The sequence below is a fragment of the Pteropus alecto genome, unplaced genomic scaffold (genome assembly GCF_000325575.1).
Source record: "Pteropus alecto unplaced genomic scaffold, ASM32557v1 scaffold86, whole genome shotgun sequence".
Lineage (NCBI taxonomy): Eukaryota > Metazoa > Chordata > Mammalia > Chiroptera > Pteropodidae > Pteropus > Pteropus alecto.
In genome coordinates this window covers 14,709,295-14,727,189 of record NW_006442109.1, presented here as the reverse complement: position 1 = coordinate 14,727,189, position 17,895 = coordinate 14,709,295, and the positions used below count along the sequence as shown (strand labels likewise).

The window sequence follows — 17,895 nt, the reverse complement described above, 5'->3', positions numbered from 1 at the left end:
CCATTGCCCTAATTGGCTAAATTATACATAATTTGCTAGTTTAATAATTTGCAAGTGGGTTACTGAAGAATTTCCTGAACTCAAGTGATGAGTGTAGAGTTAGGCTTTATTAGCATATTGGAGCAGAGGTGTTATGATGAAGTTAATGCATAGTTGGGTAGGCTGCCTAGTGCAAAGATTAAAAAGCCGTGTAGAGATACTATCTTATGAGGTGCTGCCCTGCTGAAGTTGGATCTTCCTCGAGGTAATATTGGAGTTACACTTTCATTTCCAAATCCTCACAAATCTAGGAAGAATCAGAGAAGGAGAAACATGGAAAGCTGTTTCTTTCTCAGTCATTCCTAGGCTACACTAGCCTGTCTGGGCAGGTGAAGCCCCTGACATGGGCCCTTTTGACCTTTGAGTGAACAGCGTGATGTAGCACCGTGGGGCTCTCATGGGGGTGCCATTCCCTACTGTCTTTGGGAAGGGAGCTTCTTTAGAGACAGGCCATATCTGAGAAAAAATAAGTGAAGACTTGAGATAACAGTTTTTCAGGGTGACCGGCCTATTCTCTCTGCTTGGGCGAAACATGTTGCTGTACAATTTAGGCCACGCACTTACCACTCTGCAGTCTTTCCTGCTGCCACTGAGCTTCCTGAAGGCAGGCCCAGTGCATAGTAGGCATGCAGGAAGTTTCTTGAAGTGACAATAATGGAGAGTTGGTGATATACTTACATAGGAACCTTTTTAAAGTAAACACATCATCATACAGCATTGTTCTAAAATGACAAATTAGGGAACATTACTAGCTTTGTAGAGGGATTTTTTTTCTAAGGCTTCATCATAAAATTCCTTTAAATAGTAAGCTTTCCGATGCTTTCTGTTCTCACATAACTTTTCAGTAATGCGAATACCGTGTTACGCTTTTTTGTATAATGCAAAACACTTCTAATATAATATTTTACTTATCTACAGAAGAATTCTGCAAATTAAGTAGGCTTTTCTTATTTCTAAGCATTAAAACATACACACATACACACATTTTTTTCCTGTTATAAAAGTAATGTAAGCCCATTGTGGAAAATACAAAAAGATGGAATTAACCATAATCCCACTCTAGAGAGAAACAAAACATTAATATTCTAGTATTATTTTCCATATATCTTATACACAGTTGGAATTATGCTGTAAATTTATTTTGTGCCCTTTCTTTTTGCTTAATATTAAATTTTACACATTTTCCCCTTGTTTTGAAAGCCCTCCATGGACCTCTTACCAGTTGCATAATAACGTACTATGTAGATACCTTGTAAAATACAGGTGTTTTATAAGGTATGTAGATTGCACCATGAAGACATTTTTGTGCATACGTCTTTGTAATTTTTCTTATTTCCTTTAAAATTAATTCTAAGAACTAGAGTTACTAGGTCAAAGATTATGAACATTATGAATATATTTTGATGGATCATGCTTTGAAAAAGTCTTACCAGGAAGGATCAACAGTATATTTTTGATTTTTTGATAGACATTTTAGTATCATAAATTAAAAATATTTGCTTTAATAGATGAAAATGGTATGATTTTTAATATTTTAAATTGTAAATAGACTTTATTTTTTAGAGCAGTTTTAGGTTCACAGCAGAATTGCATAGAAAGCACAGAATTTCTATATCCTCCCTGTCCCCACACGTATACAGCCTTCTCCGCTATCAGGATTTGTACCGCAGTGGTGCATTATATGGCATGATTTTTATTTCCTGTTGCTGTGCTTACTAGAAAGGTTGACTTTTTTAAAAAATGTGTTGTTTATTTTTTGATCCTCTTTTGTGAATTGCTGTTCATTTTGTTTGCTTAGTGATTTTTTAGATCGAGAAGCAACTCAAATGGAATGATTGGTTAGAACCCTTGTCAGTGTCTAATGCAGCGTTTCTCCAGGAATTGTCTGCACCATAACTGCATTTCCGGGCCCATTTCCCAGCTTTGGTTCTCTGGCAGTAGGGCCTGGTTCTTGTGTATTTAACAAGCCACCTGGGGATCCTTACGTACTCCAAAGACATCTGAAAACCCCTGGTCTTCAGCCTTATTATAAACAAAGGTTTGAAGCGTTACATACAAAAAAATATGTCTTACTTTCTATTAACTATAATTAATGAATGTTACTTCCTATTAAAAGAGAAAGCACACACCAGCGCCTTTTCATCAGTGGGAGAGTGTCAGAACCAGATTAGTCAGATCTGAAGTTTTCTTGCAAGAATGTGTTGAGATGACTAACATTTTTTTTCCATTCACAGGTGATTGTAACTGGTTTGCATTCTTCTTAATAGAGCAGGTTCATTCAGAAAAACTGGAAACTATAGCAAATAACAGATAGGTCTAGCAGTTCCAAATTCCCTTCAGTGAAGTAATTTTTTTTTTTTTTTTCTGTCACTGTCACTCCAAATATACTGGCTCCAACCAGATTTCCAATAAGGAAAACACAGAATCTTCACATTCTTAAGTCTTACTTTTTACCAGAAAGTTTGAAAATTCTAAATAATGTAAGTGCACTTTTCTACGTGTATATTATACTTAAAAAAGAGCTAATAAAAGGGAGGACAAAAGCAATTTATGCAAACATAATTATATTGTCTAATACATCTTTCCCGTTCATTTGCAGTTTGGACTACACATTGTCAGTATATCAGAAATCATCAAATTTCTAGAAATAAATAGTATAAGTAGATACATGTGAATGTATCCTTAAGAAACCCCTAGATAGATGCAGGAGGTAATGGGAAGGTGGTCGTTTAGTATGCCTGCCTCCGCTGCTCCCATTTCCAGTGTCCCCTTCCTGAACAGCTGGGCTAGGCAGGCAGGAAGGCCTGGAGAGCCAGCAGAGACCTAGCCTGGGAGAGCCTGGAAGTGAGATCCCAGACACTGTGGTACAGGAGGCAGAGAGGGAAGGACAGTGTCACTGCCTCGCACTGTGTGGCTGAGCCAATCTCTTGTCCTCACTGAAGTAAGGAAGGGATGTTGAGGCGGGTTGTGTCCCCGTCGACTCCAGGCTAGAGGGGCTGGTAGAGAGGCTTCCTCCTGGCACCTCACCTGGACACAGGCCATGTACTCTCACGGGCTGCACTTCTAGCTCATAAGCTCCTTCCACTACAGCCAGGACCACTTATTTAATCTCGTTACAATGAGCAGAGAACAAAAAGAAATGTCACACCTAAGGGGACCTAGCAGCCAGAGAGCGGAAGAATAAACACAGTCCTTAGAACAGCCCAAATGAAACAGGAAACAGGTTGACTTTGAATGAAAAATAATTAGGGCATGTTATGGACTGAATGTTTGCGTCCCTCCTCCAATTCATATGTTGAAATCCCTAACCCCCAATGTGATGGTATTTGGTGGTCTCCCCAAATTCATACGTTGAAGCCCCTAACACCCAATATGACGATATTTGGAAGTGAAGCTTTAGACAGCAATTAGACAGCAATATGACGATATTTGGAAGTGAAGCTTTAGACAGCAATTAGGTTTAGAGGAAGTCCTGAAGGTGGGGCTCCATGGTGAGATTAGTGCTCTTATAAGGAGAAGAAGAGAGACCAGAACTTCCTTTTTCTGCTCTGTGAGGACACAGCAAGAAGGCAGCTGTCTGCAAGCCAGGAAGAGGGCTTGCAACCATGATGGCACCCTGATCTGACTTCCCAGCCTTCAGAACTGCTAGAAATAAGTGTTTGTTGTTTATAAACCACTCAGTCTGGTATTTTATTATAGCAACCCCAGCTGACTAAGAAGACAAGGCACTTGAGGAGATCCAGGTACAACATAGAATTTCTTCTGTGAACTTAAATTTTTAACTCAGTAGATGAACTAGAGACAAGGATGGCTCCTTTTATGAATTGAATTAGTTGCCTACAAGGCAGAGTAGAAAAAATGATGAAATAGCAGAGCCAGATACAGAGAGAGAATAAAAACTGTGAGGAAAAATATACAAGACTTGGAGGACAGATCTAGGACACCAGCATATGAATAATAGGAATTCTAAAAGGAGACAAAGAAACAGATGGAGAAGAAACAGTAGTTACACAAAAGAAGAAAATTTACCTGACTTGAAAAAAAATTTGAGACCGCAGATTGAAAAATTCACGGAGTGCCAGATAGAATTCATTTTTTTTAAAAAAGAGGTACACTTAGGTATATTCTAATAAAATTCTTGAACTCCAAAGATGAAGAAAAAAATCTTACAAGCTTCTAGGTATAAGGAGCCAAAGTACTTATAAAGGAAGACGCATCAGATTTCCTATCAATCTATCAGTCTTCACTTCTTTAAGTCAAGAATTCTGTACCTTTTCAATTGATCGCTCACCCTTCGGGATGAAGGAAGGATGATTATTGACATGGCAGGGATTCAAAGAGCTGTTCATCCAAGAAAATGCTAGGGAAAAGACTCTAACCAAACCCAATGAATTTGCACAGACACCCTAAGATGGAGAAATGAAAAGGAGAAGCACAAAGACAATCAGTGGTCCTTAAGAAAAGACCTATGTCATTTCATGTAAATGGATGTTGAGAAGTGCCTGAGACTAGGTCACAGAAGTGCTAAAAAAGAAAAAATATGTGTTGAAATAGAAGAGACATTCTATAGCCAGAATTCTAATTACAGCCCAACCAGAGGTATGGAGTTATTTTAGCAAAGTCTGTGGTGTAGGGTTTTGAGGGGAGAAAAATAAAATTCATTCAAATAAGTAATTTGGGCTTGAAGGGAGGGTGGGTGTGAAGGTGGTCTGAGTGTCTCATGCTGAGAAGGAGGAGCTGTGCCAGCACAGAGCCTGGGATAGATGGTGTGTGTGATTGTGAACACTGGGGAAAGTGGGGTAACCATCCATCTGTGGAATAGCGGTGTCCAGGAACATTCTCCAGTTAGCTGGGGGAGGAAAGGCAATCAATGGTCACCTGATTAAACCAGTCAAAATAAGGAAAAGGAGACAAGAAACAATAATGAAAAGCAACATAAATTGTGAATATAAAGTGAGATGAAGGTACGAAAGGAAACAGACAAAGCAGCGTAGTGTCATGATTGAGAGTACAGTTTGTGGAGCCAGACTCCCGGGTTCAAATCCCAGCTCAGCTACTTTTTGACTGCGGCTTTGGGCCAGTTACTTAACTGCTTAGAGATTCCACCACCTGGCAAATGGGGATGATAATATTACCTCCTTCCTGGGGTGTTACAAAGATTAAATAAGTTAACATGCCTAAAGCACTTAGAACAGAGCCTGGTGTACAGTTACATCAAGCAAGTATTTGCTTTATTATTTATAAAGCCTATTAGCAATCTTAGTATTAGGTAAGGTGAAACTTAATGTTAAAAGCACTAAATCGGATAAAGAAAGTTATTATATAATGGTTATGGCCTCTTATCATAAATCTATATGTGCCAAATAAAATGGCAGCTAAATTATATATTAAAAATGTGAGAACTTGATGAAAATATTTTATAGTAGGAGACTTCATAATACCTCTTTCACAACTGGAGAGATCCAGTAGACAAAAATAAATAAGATCTAGGAAAAATGAATAGAATCAGCAAACTCAATCTAATAGATACTTTTGAGTCTTTTGTTCCTTGAATAGTTTTTTGCATGCAACATTTTAAAAAATCAATCATATGCCACAAGGCAAACTTAATACATTCAAAACATTAAATATGTTACAGAACACATTTTTAATCCTAATTCAATACAATTAGAAATAAATAATAAAAATGATAAAAGCACAACCACTTGAAGATGAAGAAATGCAATTCTAAGTAATTCTTACATCAACGAGGAATTCAAAATTGAAATTAAAACAATAAAAAAGAAAACACTTCATACCCAACCTATGGACACAGAAAATATTGTACTAGAAAAAAAAACTTCATTATTAAGGAAGAAATAATAAAAATAAAGGAACTTAGTACTCATCTTTTAAAATTACAAAAAAAAAAGAGTGTACAGCCATGCCACCCTGAACATGCCCAATCTTGTCTGATCTCGGAAGCTAAGCAGGGTCGGGCCTGGTTGGTACTTGGATGGGAGACCACCTAGGAAGACCAGGTGCTGTAGGCATTAAAAAAAAAGTGAAAGAAAGAAAGTGTGTGAGTTAGACCCTCACCTGTCCCAAGGCTGGCGAAAAAAGTCCCTCTGACTCTCTGAGTCTATGAGAAATGGACATATCATTTCAGCTATTTGCGCCTCACTTCCCGGTTGGTAACATGGGAATCCTGAGTGCCTCCGTCACAGGGGTCCTGTGTGGATTTGACTCATGTCAACACCTCCTACTACACACTCAGTAAACCCCAGGGATATCCTCATGACCTCCATCATTCCTTTGAAGATGTCCCAGGATGGATGCTCCACGAGGTCATGCTTTTATGTTGGGTCACTTAATCGTCAAGCAATTCTACTTTCATTTTGTGTCTTTCCTGTGAGACCCATTCTGCCATTCCAGTTTAAATATTATCAAATAAGTACTAGAAAGATTAGTGTTTGCTATATTTGCTGTGTACTAGACATTGTGCTAAGTGCTTTATAGACGTCATCTTATGTAATATTTACAGTGGTTTTAAGAGTATGGTTACCATTTCTGGGTACAAATGAGGACAAGGAAGCTCAGAGAAGTTTACACATTTGTTCACGATCACATAGTAGGAAGAACCAGAATTTGGATCTGTTTGTCTGATGCCCCCCTCCTCTCCTTGCTCTTGGTTTATCACTTCCTAAGAAATTAGAGATTGTTCATCTAAAACAAGGACTGTCAAAAAATGGCCTGATTGGTGGACAGAGTGCTGAACAACATACTAAGAGTCCAGGGTCCTGGTCCGGGCTTCGCCTCTTCCTGAAGATGGACCTCCATCGAATTATTTGACAAGACTCAGCATTTTTATTGGTATATTAAAGTACTTGGTAAGATCTCTTTCTAAGCTGCTGATTCTCTGTATATAGCAGGTGACTGTTAAAAAGGAGCCTTTTATGAAAGTATAGAGGCTTATTTTCCCAAAAATATAAAATGCTTTTGTGGCATCATGTAAATTCTCAAATGACTCCCATGTGGTTTTTTTGTGTTGACCAGGTACTTCAAGAGCAGATCCGTGCCCGGGACAACATCAGCTATGGAACGAATTCTGCCTTAAAGACTCTGGAGATGCGTCAGCTCTCCGGTTTGGGAGATCTTCGAGGGAGAGTGGCAAGGTAAGTGGTCAAATGTTTGGGACTCTACTCTTCAAAAGCTGGAGTAAACTTCATTTTAGTGGGGAATATGTTCATGAAGACCAAAGCAAATTCTTTGCATTGTTCTCATACACGCCTTCCTTTGCCCATAAATCAAGCAGTGGGAGTTAGACCTGGTAATGAGCACGCCACGATTGCGTGTGTGTCTGCAGTTGGAGTTGTGTGCATGGAAGGAAACCATGGGACAGTTCAGCTGATCTGTGTCATTTGGCGGGGTAAGACTATGTTTATTGACTCCAATAATACAAAGTTGGGGCATATTTTGCATGTCTTTTTTTAAATATATTTATTTTGTAATTCATTTTTTATTAAACTATTTTTCAATTGTGGTTGACATACAGTATTGTATTAGTTTCAGGCATACAGCATAGTGATTAGACATTTATATACCTTACGAAGTGATCATCACAATAAATCTAGTACCCATCTGGCACCATACACAGTTATTACAACAATATTAACTATATTTTTATTTTATTTTCTGAAAGTATTGGTCCATGATGATTGGAAATTTAAAAAAGAGCTCTTTTACTTCAACTGGTATAAAAAGTACTATTCTAGTCCTTGCTACTTAAATTGTGCTTGGTGGACCCTGGACCCGCAGCATCTGTGTCACCTGGGAGCTTGTTAGTAATGCCAGCAGTCCCTAAAGTATTTATGGGCCTCTTCTGCCCTCTGCTGCTACTCAGAGTCAAGTACAAGTCTACCTAGGAGCTGTGGAGTTCATAAGCAATTTGAATCAGCCTGAGGTGAAGTTGAGAGTCTGCAAAGGGTGGAAGAAAGGTGCTCACAGCATTCAAGGCCTCTTTGGAGAAGAGAACTATAATGTGAAGGTATTTGTGCAGGCAACACCAGAAGGGCCTTGCATGCTGCACATGTGTATTCGGGTCTGCTGGATGAACATCAGTCTAATAGCCCAGGACTCCATAGATTGAATAGAGGCCTGGTTTATCACTCCTCTGTGGTTTTCTATTCTCTTCTGAGTGAACTTCAGCCCCCCTATTATGATCCTTGGGGATGGAAACCCTGCCAGCCTCCTCACCTCTCTTTACCCTTGCACTGTACCTTTTAGTAGTGATCAACTGCTTGTTATTCCCTGAGTAGGCCATGCCCTCCTATCTCTATGCCTTTGCACATGCTGTTCTTATACCCAGCATTCCTTTCCCCCTTCTTCTCTAACTTCTAGTCGGCCTTTAAAATTCAGCTCAAACGTCACCTCTTCCAGGAAGTCTTCCCTGATACCCCACTCTTGAGCACCCCTAGCATTCTCTGTTCTACTGACTGAATATTTCTTTTGTCTTCACTGTCTTGAGGTGGAGTGCTATCTTTTATTTTTGGAGCCCAAGTATCTGGAACAGCCCCTGGAAAACAATAAATACACAATATATGTTTGTTTAGATGAATGATCTAGAAAATCACTGTAATCAGATGGAAAAAATTTGAATTCTTTTTGTGGAGATCTGCTTAGAAGAAACCCCAGCTCTGCTGTACTTCTTAGAACAGTGAGGAGTTAAAGACCTTCAGAGCTGCAGGGCAGAGTAGGGGCTTCAGAAGAACTTTGAGACTCATCCTAGTCACTCTAGTTGCAGATGAAAATTAGATGAGGCAATGTGTGTAAGAGGCTTAGTGCAGTGCATGGGGTAGGGTGAACATATAGCAAACGGAGCTATTATTATCTCAGGGACAGCAGCAGTGAAATTGTCCTTAGCAGTGAAATCATCCTGGTTCTAATTACAAAATGGAGAAATTGTTTCGAAATACTTTCAGGAATTTAAAATTTTTCCTCTGCAGTTTTTTATTAGCTTCTCTACCCAGCTTGTTCTTTCTCTGTAACAAATACTTTTTACTCTGAAACAATCAAAAAAATGTGTTGTGAGCATCATATATTTTTGTTTTGTTTTATGGCTATATTCGTCTTTCCCCTGAAATCCTAATGGGACTTTGTTGAAATAAACTCATGTAAAACAAGAGTTCTTTGGCAAAGTGTTGGCTTTCTTGCATTGATTATGTAAATTGTATTGAAGGAATATGTATGAACTTTTTAAGTGGTATTCTTAAATTATTAGTCTGCTATATTATTTCAGATTTTATTTCATAGTGTTTTGGATCCATTGGTGATATAATTGATAGGAAACAGGCCCTGATACCTCCCCTGGAGATCCAGCTCAGAGCACCAAAGACAAATTCTCCATGGAACTGAGAACTACCCTCACCCTCAGTAAGCATAGCACACCCTAAAAAGGGCTGTCTCATAGTTTCCCGTTTCTCCCTAAAGCAGAGCTGAGAGTTTAGCTTTCCTATTCTTACCGGAATATTTGGTCCATTATTTGGCCTGTCTTCTTCATTTTTTGCAAGACTCAGTGGCCACATCCACTTTCCTCTACGAGGTCTGTTTGCATGGTGTTAGAGCCTTAGAGAATTATCTGTATCCTGAGACAAGTGCGCAGGTTTCTGTAAGGTAAGCAAGCCCAGGTGCAGAGAAAAAATAAATCGGACAGCATCAGAGTAAAGATTTTTGGCTAATATAAATAACACTGTTATGAGCATTCAGTACAAGTTTTTGTGTGGTCATATGTTTTCATTTCTCTTAGATATATATACCTAGGGGTATAATTGTTGAGTAATACCATAGCTCTATATTTAACCTTTCGAGAAAGTGGCTGCATCATTTTACATTGCCAGCAGCAGTGTATGAGAACTGCAGTTTCTCCACATCGTCACCAACGCCTGTCCATCTTTTTGATTATAGTGGGTGTAAAGTGGCATCTTGTGGTGGTTTCGATTTGCATTTCCCTTAATGACTAATGGTGTTGAACATCATTTAATGTGCATATTGGTCATTTGTATCTCTTCTTTGGAGAACTGTTTATTCAGATCCCTTGCCCATTTTAAATTGGGTTATTTGTCTTTTTATTACTGAGTTGTAGGAGTTCTTTATATATTCCAGATACAATTCTCTTATCAGATATCTGATTTGAAAAAAGTTTCTCCCATGCTGTTTCCTTTTCATTTTCTTAATTAGGTCCATTTGGTTCTTTAAAAAAATATTTCTCTTTATTGATACTCCTTATTTAGCAAGATATTGTCATTATGCCTTCCTTTACTTTTTAAAGCATGTTTCCTTTATTTCTTTGATCATCCTTTATTTATAATGCCTGCCTTGAGTCTTTGTCCTTTAAATTTGACATCTGTGCTCTCTCAAAAGCAGCTGCTTCTGTCTGCTTTTTTCCCCTGTGTATGGTTCACATTTTTCTGTTTCTTTGCATGTCTCAGAATTTTTGTTAATAACTGGACATTTTAGGTAATATATTGTTGCAATCTTGAATATTGACACATACCCCAGGGTTTGTTTTTGTCGTTGTTTGTTTATTTGTTTGTTCAGTGACTTGGCTGGAGTATTTTATTGCTGTCTATTTCCCCCACGATGTGAAGCCTCCTATATCACTCCTCAGAGAGTGCAGTCACCCTGTGATGATAATGGTTTTAGCAAGGCTCTCTTTGACTGTATCTTTCCCTGAGCTTTTATTAAGCTGCCTACCTCTGTGTGTGTTATACCCAAATCTTAGGCTCCACTAATTGCTGGCAGATTGCCCTACTGTTTTTGATAATGCTCTGGAACATAAATTGCTATATGTTCTGATTCAATTATTGCCAGCACTTAAGGGCTTAATGATGTATATATACAATACTTATGTGTGTATGTGCATATATACACATATATTATTATAATGTGGAAGATGAGCAACTTAATATATTTTTTTAATTTTTATTATTTTTATATATTTTTTTAGGCGAGGTAACCCTTGATTGACCTCACAGATTGCAAGGACCTTGTCAGCTTACAATCCTTTATTTATTTATTTATTTATTTTTATACCTACCGCACCTGGTCTTCCTAGGTGGTCTCCCATCCAAGTACTAACCAGGCCCAACCCTGCTTACTTGCCGAGATCAGACGGGATTGGGCTTGTTCAGGGTGGCATGGCCGTAGACACAACTTAATATTTTAAATGTCGTTGTTTTGGGTGTGCTGTGCCACCATGTCACAAACTGTAAGAGAAGTTCTGCTTAAGCATGTTGTTCAGGTCATACTAGACCTTTGGGACTCTGTTGGACTTTTGACCACCTGCCCTGTCATCATTTATCTGATGGCTAAGCAATAGAGTCACTCTGCCACCTGATGGCCACAACCAGGAAGTGTACCTGGAAGATAGCTTCTCAAAGACGAAGAAAAGGGAAAATTTGGAATGAGTACATTATTGGTTCATCTGTAATATAAAACATCAAGGATGAAATAGGACAACTGACAAGATTTATTGCAAATTCTCGTTTAATTAAAGTTATTGAGCATGTACGCAGCTATGTTAGAGCCCTGAGACTGTCTTTTGTGAGTGTTTTTTTGAAAAAACAGGCATGTTTTTGATTCAATACTAGCTGAAATAGCAATATCACTTTCCCCTTTTTGATATATATTACATATAATAATTATATATACATGTATATGTAATTCCAAAGTTATAAAAATGTGAAGATTCACCATTTGTTAACAATTTGTTTCATTTACTCTATTATTATTTCATATGTAAAATTCTTTTTCTGAAACATTCGAGAGTAAGAATTACATTGTTGTCAACATAAGAAAACCAGAGTTGATTTCACTGCGTATGTTTTCTGATGGGAGGCGTTGGTATCCCATCCTGTCTCCCCCCCTGCCTCCCTGCCCACTCTGCTTCTTTATTTATAAAAGGTGCACAAGTGAAATATGCTGGTAATGAAAAGAAAAATAGAGACTCACCAGTCCCATCTCTGTTTTACTCTTTAGAGGTAACTAACATTAACAATTTGGTGTCTGTCCTTTCAGACTTTTCTCATACATAGTAATAAAATAATAATTTATCATTGATTAATATAATGGTTTGCAGCAAAATAATTACCTAACAGTGTGATTTTAATTTTCCAAAGTTTTATTATTCTGCAACTTCAGTGTTTCTGCATTGCAATATACTGTGGGCCTCCTTCCGATATGCGCATAGGTCCAGCATACTTTTTAATTGGATATAGAGTATTCTGCTACATATATGTACCATAATTTAATGTATGTAACCACTCCTATATTAATGGAAATTTATGTGGTAGTATTTTTGTTTTCAAGTGAGACACAATACTGAATCCAAGCTATAGCTAGTGAGAACAGTGAGCCACGAGCTTCAGGATAATTTTGAGGTCTTTCTAAATAACTTTTTCAAACATAATCTGTCCCTTGAACAGCTTTGTAAAGATGATGTAACTGGTCTGATGTGGTGACACCTGACAGACAGTTCCCATCCAGTAAACTTATATTTGAATTGGAAAATAATGCCTTTCTATAACATTTTTGTTTTTCATGGTATGTTAAAACCTCAGATTTACACAAGTATGATTTAAATAATATTTTGCTAAAAAGTCACGAACTCCAAATTAAAAAGAAGAGTCTATATTTGGTGTTATTTTTAACCATTATTTGTGAAATGGAGAAGATTTATGAGGACTAAAGGAAATATGTCAAGTATCTTATGCAGTGCATGGTCTATCGTAACTATTCCTTATATTTATTCATTCACAAATATTTATTGAGCTTTTACTACATGTAAGGCAGTGTGCTAGGCACTAGAGTTTTAGTGATGAAAATGAGTTATCATCCCTTCTTACATGCAGTTTATATTCTACTTAGCAGGAGAAACAGACATTAAATGACTTACTGCAAAATAATTATTTAATTTCTCTTGTGATTTGGATAATTTAGTTTGATTTTTCTTTGCTCACAGTTTTATTTCTTTGGAGTTAATACCTAGATTGAAAGGTACATACATAGAAACATATTCACCTTTTAAGATTTGGGATATATACTGCGACGTTACCCTCTAGAAAGCTTGTAAATTTTATTTTCCCACTTGCATTCTACAAACTCCAATATTGGGCTTTCATATTAAAAAAAAAATTCCAATACAGAAAAACAATGACATGATTATTACTTTAAGTTGTGTATATTTTATTATGAAATTGAAAATGTTAAATGCATATATGCAGTTTGTCAGAATGTTTAAAAATATTTAAAATTTTTTAAACACATAAGTTAATAAAAAATTCTGTCCTAATAAATTTTTTTTTTTCTTCTAAAAAGGATTATAGCATTTTAACAAAACAACTGAGCTAACCAAGTTGTTCAGCTTAGAAAAAATGTGAAGTTGGAATAATTGAACTGGGAGCTTCCTTTCTTCAGAGTCTACAATAAATGAAATTTTCCAACAATTTTTTCTGTTTGCTTACCATTATTTCTTGCTCCCACTCCTTCTCTCAGAGTGCTCTTTTCTTCTTATTGAAGTGCATTTTTTAGTGATTCCTTCTATATGGGCTTGTAGGTGATACCTTTTTTAATCTTTGTATGTCTGAAACTGTCTTTATCTTTATTTTGCGCTTGTTCTTAGATAATAGGTTATTTTCCCTCAATCCTTTAAAGATATTCCTCCATTATCTTGTGATATCTGTTGTCCTCAGATATCTGTCATGTGCTGTCAGTCTTTGATAGGTTACCTGTCTTTAGTCTGTGGTAGCTTTTGAGATTTTATCTTTATCATGGGTTATCTGAATCTCACCATGCTCTATTTATTTTTACTTATCCCACTTTGTATTCATTAAGTACTTTAAACTCATGTCTTTCTTTAGTTTTAGGAAATTGCCAGCACTCACACCTCAGATACTGCTTCTCTGCCATTCTCTCCATTTCCTTCTGGAACTCCTCAATTCCTCCTTGACTCATGTTAGCATCTCTTTATTTTTCCTCCTTGTTTCTTAACTATTTTTCATGTTTTGAATCTGTTTTTGCTGCATTCGGAGTGAACTCCTCTCTACTATCCTCTAATTCACTGCTTCTATCTTTAATCATATCTAACCTAGAGTTTCTCAGGTCTATTAAGACAACTGCATAGTTTATTTCCAGGATTTCTAATTTTTTTTTTCTTATCCACCATTCTTCCTTCATCTCTGCATGTTTTTGTTTACTAATTTAGAGTTCCCTTGATGGATGTTAATCTGTCTTTGATTTTTTTGAGCATCTTGAACTTATTTATTTTAAACTCTTCTGATCCTAGCTTTTTTTGTTTGTTTTTTATGCTTTCCATAGCTGATGGAGCCCCCCTCAAACCTCTGGTTTCAGTTACACTGGTCATCAGTGGAGCCAGTTTTTGCCCCTCGTGCCCTGTGGAAACTGAAACTTCCTGCTTCTGTTGGTTTTCAGACGTAGAGCCCCAGCAAGCCTCCAGCATCAGCTGTAGCAAAACATATGCTTTGCTATATCTTCTGTACCATCTGTCTGCTTTCCACTTTCTTCCATTCTTTTGTGTCCTTGTGAGTTTATACCTTTTTATTTTCTTTCAGTTCATCTGGTGTCATCTCGATAGATTTTCAGGAGGGAGATAATATAAGAGCATGTGTGTCGTCTACCATGTTTAACTGAAAGACCAGATAGTAGTTTCAATTTGCAACATTTTCATAAAAAGTGGTTAATAGGTTGGTTAAATTTTATAGCTTATTAGAAAGCCTACCAAACACTGGCATGCTCTCTAACCTTTATTCATAGCTTATAAACTATAAATCTGTAACATTTTATTTTTCCTAGCTTCTGGAGGGGTGTGATTTAACTTTTGTCAATTAGCATGCTGTTTTTGATTGTTGATCTGAAATGTTCTATGTGCTTTAGCAAGTGAGATTCTTTTCAGTATCCGAATCATTTAGGGAATAATTTGTATACCTTGTTCAGACCTCAGAGCAGATATACATCTTAAAGAGTACATCCTTAGTGCTTTTAGAATTAATGTAGTCTGCTGATTTCCTGAAAGGGTGACTAACCATAGACTTGTACTTCTCTGTGTGTATTTATAATGACTTGTTCAGCAAGTTCCCAAACAATCTACTCAGCTCATTTGTCTGAATCAGGGGGATAATGAACAAGAACAAGATGTCAAATGTAATCTCCATCAAAAAAATAATAGGAAAATAGACATGTAAGCTGAATAACATTTTGGTAGTAGTAGCATAATTTTTTTTTTTAATTTCTAGATAGTATAGTGTATGTATGAGAAAGAAAAAGTTCCTGCTGTATCTATACTTTGTCTAGAAGCATTTGACACATAGTAGACATTCTGCAAATACTTACTGACTGAATGAATGAATTGCGGGTTGGGATTCCAACCACAGCCTCTTCACTTCTACAGTGCATTCATTGCCTTGAACCTGTCCTCACTTTTAATACATTATGTCTGGTTCTGACTTCCTTGTACTCCAGCCTCATTTCTGCTTCACGGAGGGGAGGGCCCAGGCAAGGATAGTAGGATAGTGCATAGTTCATAAAATTGTAACACATTCTTTGTACATGGCTATTGATTGAAATGCTTTCTTTGCGTAATTATTTTCTCCAATTATAAAAATCATACATATTTATTGCAGGAAAGTTGTACAGCTTAGGAAAGAATTAAAAACAAAATAAAATCATACGTGATCCAAAGATAGCTGGTTAATATTTTGCGTGCCTCTTTGTGAAATTCTAATGACTATATGCATCAAGGTTTGGTCAAGAAAACAAAAACCACTCTAAGTATTTTAGCAAGAAGGGATTTCATACAGGAATTTAGAGCTTGCAAAACCATTGGAAGATTTGAAGAAGCAAAGTGAAGGAAACTGTCATTGGCTTTCAGGAACATAAGAAGTGCAAGAATCACAGGAAGGAGCCATTGATAATCTTAGCTGCCTACAGCACGGAAGTAAATGATTTGCAGGCCTGTGCCTGGAAGTGGCGGTAAACCTCACATCTGTAGCTTACCCATATGACTGTCTGCCCGCTGCTGCCAGAGGAGAATAAGGGCTTCTCCTTTTTTTTTACTTTCCAAATCTTGCATAAGTGCCTTTCACTCGTGGGATCTAAATCAGAACCCTGCTGGTAAGGAAGCCTGGAAAGTGGAGTTTTTGGGCTTCTGCCCCTATGACATAGAGAGCATTCACAAGGAGCAAAAATGATCTTTCAGTTCTGAGTGATACACTTATATAAACTCTTCTTGTCACTCAAAAGAACAACAATATGTTTTTTTCTACGTCTCTTGCTATTAGCCAATCCCCATGAATGTATGATTGTCTCTTATTTTAGGCAAAATGAACCCCCAGATATATTTTTTGAAATTCTGCCAACTGTGAGGGTTTCTTTTCCATAATACCCTTAGGGCCAATCTTGAGTGGGCTTTTAAGTGTCAGCAGTCTTCTAGAAGATGCCAGCATATTGGGTGTGGCCATCTGTATATCAGGCCTGACTTTTTCTCTCTCAGTGTACCTGGTCATCAGAAACTCCTCAAGAAGACACAGATGTGAGTTGAAGGAAAGCCATCACAGAAGCAGGAAGAGATGCCATGGGAGTCTAGGCTCATGTAATTTATTTGTGCCTGTAGGACCTGTTCAAATCTGATATCTATATATATCCTTCCCCCTCAAAGATGGAGTGCTGCTCAATGCCCACCTTTATGGCTTAGTGTTCATAATGGACTACCCAGATTTCATGGTCACTCAGTATCCTATGCTTAGGCATGTCATCTCTACTAGAGCCTAGTAGAAAGCTAGCAGCTACTTCTCAAAGCAGGAATAATTGTGGTGGACCAGGGGATGACATTGCTCTAAATTCCTAGGGTCCATTCTGTGACTCTCTGACCAGGACTAGACAGAGGCTTCATACACAGCTTATCTGCCACCAACACTTTGAGCACCACCAGAACTGCCAAGCTGTAAGGCCCAAGGGGGCAGAACAGCTTTCACTGCAGCTTGGACCAGTAATAGGGCCTTCCTCTGCTCTGGACCCCTCTGAAAGCATATGGCCTTACACGTGTTTTGGTAAGAGGTTAGGAGGAGCACCTTCACATGTGGTAGAAATTGCCTCCAAAATCCAAAGAGGCCCCGAACTTGCAAGGGCAGAGGTGGTACTGGGGAATAACAGGCCACGTCAAGTACATTCTATAAGCTTTTGTAATTGGGCTCTCACTGCATATATGGTTTTGTGCTCATGAGCATTGTAAAGCCTTTGCTCCTTTGATGGTTACATCTCTAATCTTATAAAGCACATCTCTGTGGTTTAACTTAAAAACCATGATGAGGGCAGCTCTCTGAATTTCTTGGAACCTCTGTTAAAAAGAATGACTCATAGCGCAGTTTCTTAGAGTGGGGTCATGCATTTTACAGTATGTAAGGAAGCTTTAACGCTTGTTTTCAAACTTTAATGAGAATTAGCTTTGTTGTTTGCCTGTACAGATGTGATGCCAGCATAGCCAGACTCTCTGCAGAACACAAAACGACCTATGAGGGGCTCCAACACTTGAACAAAGAACAGCAAGCTGCCAAACTTATCTTGGAAACGAAAATCAAAGATGCAGAGGGACAGGTATGGCGTGTATCAGGTAGCCATTTAAAAGTGGTAATTTGTTCCTTGCTGGGAATAACATGGTGTTGCCTCTTTCTTACAGGAGACACTAACTAGGGCACCCAGCATAAGCTTCTCTTTACTTCTTCCTTCCCTCTATGTCACTGCAGGGGCCCTTCATGAATATGGCAACCAAACCGCCAAGATTTTTGGGTACAGTCCTAATTTCAAAGA

The 17,895-nt window shown here is 37.7% G+C and overlaps 1 protein-coding gene and 2 pseudogenes across 1 annotated transcript in view; 2 read left to right on the top strand and 1 right to left on the bottom strand.

The window, feature by feature from the left end:
* FAM81A (family with sequence similarity 81 member A) overlaps positions 1-17,895 on the top strand; it is a 58,648-nt gene that overhangs the window by 26,429 nt on the left and 14,324 nt on the right. Inside the window, exons 4-5 of the mRNA XM_015596003.2 lie at positions 7,075-7,193; positions 17,553-17,682. Coding sequence (XP_015451489.1) covers positions 7,075-7,193; positions 17,553-17,682 — 249 coding nt within the window. The remainder of the gene's footprint in view (positions 1-7,074; positions 7,194-17,552; positions 17,683-17,895) is intronic.
* LOC112469651 lies at positions 5,953-6,071 on the top strand (annotated as a pseudogene).
* On the bottom strand, positions 11,107-11,225 carry LOC112469635 (annotated as a pseudogene).